At 37.6% G+C, this 10,841-nt stretch overlaps 1 protein-coding gene across 2 annotated transcripts in view; it reads left to right on the top strand.

Annotated features, from left to right (window-relative positions):
* Positions 1-690: 690 nt before the first annotated feature.
* Positions 691-10,841, top strand: part of LOC131032306 (thioredoxin-like 4, chloroplastic) — a 111,535-nt gene continuing 101,384 nt past the window's right edge. Inside the window, exons 1-2 of one of the 2 annotated variants that reach the window (XM_059209959.1) lie at positions 691-1,065; positions 6,504-7,115. In XM_059209959.1, the coding sequence (XP_059065942.1) occupies positions 6,582-7,115 (534 nt within the window). In that variant the 5' untranslated portion in view covers positions 691-1,065; positions 6,504-6,581. Of the gene's footprint in view, positions 1,066-6,495; positions 7,116-10,841 lie in introns of both variants that reach the window. The other variant, XM_059209958.1, reaches the window with a different exon arrangement.

The following is a 10,841-nucleotide window of genomic DNA, read 5'->3' as shown; positions in this document are numbered from 1 at the left end:
GTACCTCAATGAATGAAGTTGATTGATTATGAACGATAACACTTAAGATCAATTCTTATTGAAGCATGGATAACCCTTAATCCTTAAATCTTGTTGGAATAAATTTCTAAGGCTTAACAATCTTATTGCAGAACTCATAATTTTCTGATTTGATGGTCGGGTAACACGCGTCGGTAAAATATCGGAGCAAAGCCCCTCCGACCACATTTCAATTCCTATCAAAATTTAAAATAATGCTAGAAAATATAACATAATACCATGGGAGGCGGCGCTCATAAACGGACAGTTTCCATTTTTTGAATTTACTGATCGCTAAATATCACAATCATCACTTTTAAAACTAAGTACACTTATTCACTCATTTAATTTTTCAAACTTTTCTTTCAGTTATTTATTTCAATTTTATTATTTAAAATTAGTTTGTGTTTAACTTCCATATATTAATTAGTTTAAAGAATTTATGTACATTATTTTCATTTCTTTCAAATTATATCCTAGATCAAGAAGTACCTCAATGAATGAAGTTGATTGATTATGAACGATAACACTTAAGATCAATTCTTATTGAAGCATGGATAACCCTTAATCCTTAAATCTTGTTGGAATAAATTTCTAAGGCTTAACAATCTCATTGCAGAACTCATAATTTTCTGATTTGATGGTCGGGTAACATGCGTCGGTAAAATATCGGAGCAAAGCCCCTCCGACCACATTTCAATTCCTATCAAAATTTAAAATAATGCTAGAAAATATAACATAATACCATGGGAGGTGGCGCTCATAAACGGACAGTTTCCATTTTTTGAATTTACTGATCGCTAAATATCACAATCAACACGTTCAGTATAGCAACCATCTGACGTATTCAATGCAATTATCTTTACTGTTGACCGTGCGCTTTCAGAACCTCTCTGGAAAATTTGACTGGTCATTGGACATAAAATTTATTCGGGTCCAAACATTCACCGCGAATCATGAACAGTTGTCTTGTCATGATAACAAGTTTCAAAATCTTTCATTGGGATCGATTTAGTACCGAGCATTTCTGCATTGTAATGTGATTTGGTAATGTCCCAATTCCCTCGTCTGTTTGCTCCATTGAATTGTTTTTCTTTGGTTTTCTATAACTTTTTCTTTCGTACTTCATGTAATTCTGATCAATTCAATTGAGTACATTTATATTTAGAATGTTTAGCAATTGTTTCAATTTGGGTTCGTCCGAAATGGATGATGGGTTTTTCAGTTGAGGACATATCTGCCCTTTATGCCCTAACTCCAGCTATGAATTGACTTGGAAAATGTTAGTTTTTCTCATTTTGGGCTGTTTGGAGATGTTGGTTTTTTATGCAATTGGGCTGTGAGAGTATGCTTTGGGTTGCTTTTTAGACTTAGGTTTATTTGTATTTGTCATCTGTGTCTCCAGATCTCACGCTTTGCATTAGAGTCCAATTAATCATAATCATTGTATAAAATCAGTTCAAATGGTGTAGGCATTTCTTGGTAGTGAGTCCGTGACCCAGAATTGGATGTTGTATCTTACCGAATTTCAATACTTTATATTGATCCATATATCCCTGAAAACGATTCTAGGTGGTACTCGAGATGTTGGAAGAAAAAAGGATTAAACACAGTTGCATTCAGACATTTGTATTACAAAACTTAACATGTTTGGTGGGAAATCTAATTTGGGGATTATCCTATTTTCACCTTTTTCGGATGCTTAGTTTCATCTCTTTAACATGTTTCTTGGGATACCCATTGCCGACACTTGAAAGATTTTATGGTTTACTCATTAGCTCGTTTAGTATGAATGGGCTGAAGTTATTGGGATGATACTGTCTACAGCACGAGCGCCAGCTGTGAAGAAAGGAGAGAGCATTGTAGGATGGAGTTTAAAACGTTCCCTAGCAATGTGTTGATAAAACAAAATTTATTGGGATGCTACTCAATTAATGTATTTTTATTTGGATTAAACAAATGAAGTGATTAAAGACATCCAATTTCTACAGTCTACAATATACCGAAGTGTTTCTGAATTAAACTGTGTAAGAATTTCTCATCATCAATGTTTTGGATCACACTCTGTGATCCAACATCAGGATGTAGAGAGCAAGAGGAGGGAATGTAAAATTATAAATTGCAGACCATAATTGACTAAATTGGTTTCTGTGTCACCTCACTACTCTCCTCTGTTTAGTCAGTTATGGTCCACAATTTACTATTTTTATACTCTCTCCTTGCTCTCTACATCTTGATGAGTGTGATCCAAAACATTGTTGATGAAAATTTCTTATGCGGTTAAAATCCAGAAACACTCAGATACAAATGGAAGGATATCACTATTGCACAGGTTATTGCCTTACATCCTATTTATTGTCGTTTTGAGTATGGGAGATGGAGATTAGATCCTTCATTATTATTGGAGCAGAGCTCCTCGTTATTTCTTTTTTTATGATCGGTAATAATAATTTTATTATATTGTAATGAAATAAAGGTTTACAATTCAGTATTACAAAAACCCTGATAAACTCAGGCCCCATAAAAAGACCCCTCGTACATCTGCCATGACTTCATTGCAGACCCGCCATACCTTTGGCATTCCATCAAAATATGCCAAAATTACAAAAAACTAACAAAATTTGAGCATAAAGGAAACGCTTGCAGTCATTACAGTTCTGCAACCCATATACCCCGAGCCCATTAAAGACAGACATTAGATAGGGCTTCATTATCTACACCTTGTACATAAACCAAAAATACACACGACCTACAGAGATTCAAGACAAAGCACATAAACAAAAAACAACTGAAGAGGAACCACAAGTGCCATCACCCGCCACCATGCCATGGAGACTGAAACTAGGGCATATTTGTAGTGACACGCTTGGCACTTCACCATCATTTCCAAAATCTACTCCACCCATCTCTACACTTTCGCCGACATTTACCACCTTGCCCTTCTTGGTCCTCCTCTTCCCCGATACCTTTCACTTGCCCTTCACTTTCATAGAATGCTTCACACCACCACCTCTTGCAGAAACACTCGCCGTAGGGCCTCAAACTTCCAGTTCTTTCTCTCTCAGGAAAAGTTTGAGAGAGTCCCAGGCAATTGCCGCTTCTGCCCTCCGCTCATCTTGGTTCGGACCAAACGGTCAATGAATGTATGGGACCAATTCATGCAGTTCGTGAATTCCATCAATGTCCAACCCTTCCCAAGCATCAAATCTAGCCCTCGACATTGCCATCGCCAAGAGCTCCATCAAGCCACCAAGCCAATTATCCTCCACACACTGCCACATAACATGAACCAGAACATCCTTCCCTTCTCCCAGTTCTAAACCCCATGCCAAAACCATGGTCACCACATCTACATTTGTCCTATACTTGTGCATGGTTTTGAGGAAGCTTTCCCCCAACAACATCATCAATATTTGAACAAAAGCTTCATCGTCGAATTTGAAGATGCATCTAATCCGCTTCTCTGAGACCTCACCAACAAATGCCAACTGTTGCCTAGAAGTATACAGAGTGAAGGTGGCCTCCATATTTGTCACCACCTCACAATAACCTGCATCCAATACTGCCAAAAATGGGCCCGAGCCCCTATAAATAAAGGCCTGCCCCATGCCCACATTCTTCCCTTACCACCAAATGAGTGAGATTAATAATTCCCTTGTACATCCTCCGCCACATCATCCCCTTGTAGATTTCGAAAATCTTCCAAATGGGTTTCATGCACTACTTCAAATGATGTTGCCCATTTGGACAACACATCTTGTAATGTCCCCTTTTCTAGGTGACATGAGATGAGCAGGGGTTGACCTACCATTCGAGTTCCCGTAGGTCAATGACATGGTTAGGGGACTCATTCTGAGGGTCATGGAGCTTTGCAGGGGCTTTGTGAGCCATTTTGGACCTTCAGACGACAGTTCCTATTTTTTAGGGAGAACTGGCAGTTGATTGAATGACCACTTGGGGGACCAAGGAGTAGAGCAGGATCCTTTTGAGCAGTTACAGGTGTTTGGAGAGAGGTTCCTACTTTTTAGGGCGATTCCCTACTTTTAGGAGGTTATGGCAGTTTCCATATTTGAGGTTCCACGGGACCATACCATGGTTTCAGTTTTAGGAAGATTGGGTGTGTTTCCTAGTTTCTAGGAGCATCCCTAGATTTTAGGGATGGAACTGCCAGTTGGCCCATCTTGTCCGGCATCAGTCACAGACAGGTGACAAAGTCAGATTCATGTTTGGTTGGTTATTTTGGGCTATTATTGGATCTATGGAAATATTTTAATATATTTAAATATTTCCTAAGTTAGCGATTAAATAAATTAAAATAAGGCTATGTATATAGCCATTTCAGAGTAACAAGGGGTTTTTGGCTTCATCTGGTTTGATATGCCTATGTGTTATAGCTCGTTGGAAAGGTCTTGAACTTTGCTACATGATTCTCACCTCCCGGAGTCTTTTTGGATGCTGGAAGCTATTTATTCGCATTAAAGTGATATTTTTCTATAGTTTGACGCCATAATTGAGAAAGTGTCACTTTAATTATAAAGTGCAAGCTTTATTATTCTTTAGGGTTCGACTTGCAAAGGGAAAGGAGTTATAAGGAGATGAAAACTTAATTGATAGCATCTTTGATCATTTTGAAACTTGCGAATTTGGGAATTGCTCTAGAAGAGTGATTTTGGTTTGGGACATAAACCCCAGGTCTGAACTTGCTGGGACGTAGCCCTCAGTAGGAGTTGACAGTGGATATATCTAGGATTGCACAGAGATTGTCAGAGGTAGAAGACACATCTTCTTGGCCTGAAGATTCAGCATGCGTATTGGGGGTTTCAACAGGGCGGCTGGTCTATTTCAGCTGGCACGTGATTTGCAGCAGCTTCCACGCCTCCTTTGCAACCACGCCTTGTTTGTATGTTGGCTTGAAGGGTTGTATTCAGCTTATTTGGTCTTCCTTGTTCGTTGCTAGTAATATTTCTCCATTTGGCATCACTCCAGATTGAGAACAGCTCCAAATAAATGTATGGATTCTTGCTGAATACAAAACTAGGTTATTTGCCTGGTATGATTTGCAGTATTTTTAGATTGCTTAAGTGTTCTTACATATGAACATTGTTTACTGTTTTATTTCACAGTTGTTGCTATTTATCAATTACTTTACTTATAACATCAAAACCCAAAAAGAAACAATCCCTTTCTGCAACTTCTGTCTATTCTATAAGATCATCGGAAAATTACAAAAATATAGTATGTTTAATTAAAAATTTACAGCAGCAACAGCAAAAGGATCCATTTGGGATCCTTCACATCTGCCACCTCATTGCCAGTCCTTTTCACGTGTGACCTTGTAATTACTGAAAATATTTAAATCATTTCTGATTTTTGAGATATATTTATTTAAAAACCAAGCATTTGTTTCACCTTTGATAATTGCATTAATGATGATTTGTGAGTCCCCCTCAAGGTGTAAATTTTGAACTCAGAATTTCAAACCCCACTAAACCGCCAATAGGGCTGCTTGGGCTTCCACTTCATTATTCGTACCCCTTTCAAGTCTTTGAGCTCCCATCATTACAAGAATGCCATGCCAATCTCTAGTGACAACCCCTGCACCTAAGACACCTGGATTGCCCTTTGAGGATCCATCGAAATTTGCCTTAATCCACCCTTGCTGCAGCAACTCCCATTCAACTTTGGCATATAAGACCCATGAACAGGCCAGAGCTCCTTGTTATTTCTTAATTGTTGTGTGTATTTATGCTTTGTAACTAGTAAATGCAGATTGCTATATAAAACTTTGAGTTCATGCCAGAAAAGCATTATTGTTTGAAGGTTAAGTTACTCACCATCTGACAGTCACTCATGATCATCAAATTTGCTTGTATGACTTATTAAGTTTTTGTTGTCTAAAGCAGATGCAGGTTTTCAAAGGATCAATTGTTTGTTCCGGAATCTTCATCTGATTTATTCCTGAATTGTTTTCAATTTGTACTAGGTTGACTTGCACTTCCATAATCTTTCCATCATATCTTCATTTCTGACTCTGAATCTTACAACTTTCCGACTTTCAATAGAGCTCTGTTGTTGATCTTTGAAGTTTTAAATCATGTTCAAGATGCTGGCTGTAGTTTGCTTTGACAATCAGATGTTATCATTTTCATTAGTATCATTTGACTCGCTGAGCTTCCTCTTTCAAGTTAATTCTAGTCATATGTGGATGATTTTTGTATGCGGTATGTCAGGTTACTGGCTTTGTTAGTAGGGTTGCTTACCAAAAACAAGTTGCTTATATTTTTGATTTATTTTGGTGATGGGAGATGAATGTAAATCACTAAGTGCTTAATGATATTACTTACTTTGAAGTTTGAACAATCTATATTGCTAGTTTCACACTGCTCCTCACACTAGTTACTTTTAATGGTTGTAAGTCTGCTCTTTGTTTTATCAAAGTTGTACAGGGTAAATTGACAAGAGGTGCTTCTATGATAGGAAACCAGTATATCCCACTGTTGCTAGCTGAAACCTAAGAAACATTCAATCTGCATTCTTTGTTGGATCAGCCGTGTATAAGAAATATGAACACATGTTTCTCCTTTCTTAATGTCAATGGTACTGGCGTTTTCCAGAGCCCTATGCTTCTATCTAGCATAAGGAGTCAATATCCATCGCTTAATGGGATGCCTTTAAATGCTGCAATAGTCACACGGAAATATCATCAGTTTGGATCCTTTCATGTGTTGCCAGGACTCAGACTTGCATGCATTGAGAATCATGTCAGCACTAAGAAGAAAATCTCTTTCAAGGTAAAAAGTAAAATATGTGCAGCCCTTAATGCCGCGGAGTACAGGAGGATGAAGAGTGAAAGTCAAGGGACGTTAGTTGATAATGAAGATGATACAGATCTATGCCCCGTAGATTGTGTTAAAGAATTCAGGAACGATGCAGAATTGAATGAAATTCTTGAGGCAGCCAAGGAAACAGACTCTCTAGTGGTGGTGGATTTTTACAGAACAGCTTGTGGAAGTTGCAAGTATATCGAGCAGGGTTTCATGAAGTTATGCAAAGGAGCTGGTGATAAGGAAGCTTCAGTCATTTTCTTGAAACACAATGTAAGAGTTGGTCTCCTTCTATGACATATCATAAATTTTAACATTTTTTAGTTGTAATTTTATGCTAGGAAAGGTCTGATCTTGAGGGAGTGGGACAACATTGTTATTATGGTTAAATATTATGGGTTTTTTTTAAATTCATTTTTTCCTTCACCCTTCCACATTCAGTTACTTGATCATGACATCAGCAATTTATACTTTCTTCCTAGTTTATTTTTTTATCTGTACTCCTTTTTGTTGTACCCCCGTCATTACGTTGTAATATCCCAGATCCAAGTTCATCAGGGATGTCAATGAAGAAGATACAGTTTATTCATTAAAAGTTATTCATATCATTATCTCATCATGATGATGGATCACAGAGTGGGATCCAGAACATACAATGTCAAAGTCATGTCCCAACATCTTAGTGATCCATTTTTGTTGCCATTTAGAAGATAATCTTTGTTCCAAAAAAACTTTAGGCTATCATGATTTGTCTTAACGTTGAAGTATCTTCCCATTAGATAATGCCTTCATTGTTTTACTACATGAAGAATAGATAGCATTCCCTTTTCATAGATAGGTTTGAGTTGATTCTTACCTTTTAATATACGACTTTCAAAAGCAATGGGCCGATTGTCTTGCTTGAGAACTGTTCCTATACCATTTCCTGAACCATCACATTCCATAATAAAATCTTTGGTGAAGTTTGTAGTGGCAAGAACTGAGCAGTACACATAGCCTCCTTCAATTTCTCAAATGTTGCATTAGCTAACTCATTCCATTGAAAAGAATCCTTCTTCAATAAAGTTGTGAGGGATGCTACTATACAGCCATAATTTTTCACAAATCTTCAATAGTAACCAGTCAATCCCAAGAAGCCCCTTAATTTCTTAATGGTTTTGGGAATAGGGCATTCCATGATAGTCTTAATTCTGTTAGGATCCACCTTTACTCCCTCATGTGAAACTATGTGTCCCAAATACTCCATGTCTTTAAGACCAAATGCACATCGGGAAGGCTTAGCATAGAGTTGGTGATCTTTGAGAACTTGTAATGCTTGATCTACATGTTGCAAATGTTCCTGCCATGTCTTGCCATAAATCAATATATCATTAAAGAACACTAATACAAACTTAAAAAATTTCTTAGAGATGGAGTTCATCAAACTTTGAAATGCTGATGGTGCATTAGTAAGACGAAATGGCATCAGCAAAAACTCATAGTGACCTTCATGATTCTTAAATGCTGTCTTGGAATATCCTCTTCTTTTATTTGAATTTGGATCTAACTTTGTAAAAGCCATAGTTCCATTCAATTCATCTAATAAATCATCAATGATAGGAATACGAAACTTATCTTTGATGGTGTACATGTTGAGCACTCAATAGTCTGGGCACATACGCCAAGTTTGATCCTTCTTATGCACCACCACCATAGGCGAGGATTAAGCACTTTGGCTATGCCTAATAATTCCCGCATTTAGTATCTCTCGAACAATTTTTCAATTTGACTTTTTTGTATATATGGGTACTCATAAGGTCTGATGTTGGGTGGTCGGCGTTGACGCGGGAAAAGTGCTGCTAATCTCTTTGGTCGATACAAAATAGAATACCAAGCTGATCCCATTCTCTCTTGAGTAAGGAAGTTCCTAATGCTGCTATGAACTATCATAAGGAGACAACCTCGGGTTTTGACTATTAGGTCTTGACTTACGTGGGATAACTCAGCAGTGATATGTTTGTTGGTAAGCACAAGGGGACTTATGCCTGCTGCATAAGATATACTTCGGGAAAGGTTCTATAGGCCGCTTCTAAGACTCTACAAGTCTCATATCCATCAGAGGTTCATTAAATATGATGCTGTTTGAATACCTAGTTATAATTTTTTTTAATAAACAGAAAAGGGTAAGGGGAGAGAAACTAAACTATTCTAGCTAGAACAACATCCTGAATAAATAGACAGAACTTTCAAATAACCAGGCCCTGCTTTGCCAGTTTTAGACACAACTTAGCAGAGGCCGGTGCAATCTTCAAAGGATAACATGGATTTTCAAACTACTAAATGCATATACTGAACTTCAAAACATTCATTCAACCTAACATTTAGTAATCGAATCCACCTTCCCCTTGTCGATCTTGCTTAGGGAAGCATGTTGGAGCCTTGGGGATATCTCAATTTTGTTATGTACCTTTTCCTTCATGCATCTTAGGTGTCTCATTCTTGCGGAGATAGGATCTCCAATCGACTGAGGTCGTTTATGACATTTTAGGGTCCAAATTTTGTAGTCTCTCTTGGGTATTCCCTTAGTGTTTGGCATGTCCTAGGGACCAATCCCCACCTTGGGATTGCTTACTGGCCAAGACTCCAATGCTAGGATTGGACTACAACTCTTAGGAAGGACTACAATGCTAGTACTACAATGCTAGTCCTACTAGGGCATTGTAGTCCCCTGGGAGCACTGTTGTCCCTTCATACATCGGACAACATGTAATTCTAGACCTTGTATGGGAAAACTTTTTGAACAAAAGTAGTTTTGCATGGACTCATGAGTCTCCTAAATTTTGGATCATGCTCTTAAGTGTTGTCATTGAAAAGATAGAACATCTTTTGTCTTGGGATACATGTCTTCACATGAAGGTTTCTTGTTGTCGCACCTTGGCTTGGAGAGCTCATTTCCCTAGTGTTGTGAAGTCTTGTAAGGGCTAAAACCTTGTGTTAGTAACCCTTGTTAGGTTTAGTGTACTATTGAATTGTTTAATGTGTCTTCGAGTGGATTGGAGGTTGATGATTCCCTCATCCTACTCTTATGTCATAATGCGAGAGAACACGATCACGGGTTAGTACCTGTTTGTTGCTGGGGTGTTGTCTCCCCTCTTGTAAGTTCGTCATAGTGGATTCATCCTACAATTGTTAATTCTTCCACTGGTGCCACCTTGCTTGTGCAATGGGGAGGTCCTTCTTCTTGTCACTATCTTTGTGTTGTGCAAGTGTGACATGTCACATTTTTAGCATTGCCATCTTTTCAAAATAAAATGTTTTGTCTGTTTTATCCTAGGTGTCTCGGCTTGGGGCATTACATTATCTCTAACTATTTGTACCCATTCTCCTCACCCACCTGAGCCAAAATTCCCTCCAAATTTTCACAAAGGAATTCAACATTTTTTTGTGTTTCTTGAATCATCAATAGACTTTATGAATACCGTGCCACTTAAGAAAGAAACACAATCAATGATTCAATAAAATATAAATTAAAATTCTTAATCACTAAATCAATGCATTTTAGGAAGAACAATTACTCTAGGAAGAAGCAAGAAAATTTAGCAATGTTCTATTTCTTCTATCCATCCAACCATCAATCATGATGGTGCAACCCTTCTTTCTCCATATCTCTCATTGCTTGTCAATTGTGGCTTTCACATCAACCATCTTTTGAGACAAATTGGGGCCCTTTATCTCCTCATCATTAGGGGCTTTGAGTCCTGCCCCACAAACAGTAATGGCATCCACAATGCTTTTTTAATAAGAAAACATAACACAAATAAATAAAATAAAGTAAGGATTTAAAATTTAGAGTTAAATTTGAATTTGAGATACCTCTAAAATAAAAAATTCAGGAGACAAAGAATCAAACTATATATTAAAAAAAAAGAATTACTTGGTCGCGTGGAATCAAATGGTGCAATAGAACCAAAAGTACCCAATTGCATTTTTAGCCGCATCATGTTTATCTTTGTTCCAACC

This window comes from Cryptomeria japonica, chromosome 8 (genome assembly GCF_030272615.1).
Source record: "Cryptomeria japonica chromosome 8, Sugi_1.0, whole genome shotgun sequence".
Lineage (NCBI taxonomy): Eukaryota > Viridiplantae > Streptophyta > Pinopsida > Cupressales > Cupressaceae > Cryptomeria > Cryptomeria japonica.
This window is presented reverse-complemented; position numbering and strand designations above follow the sequence as displayed.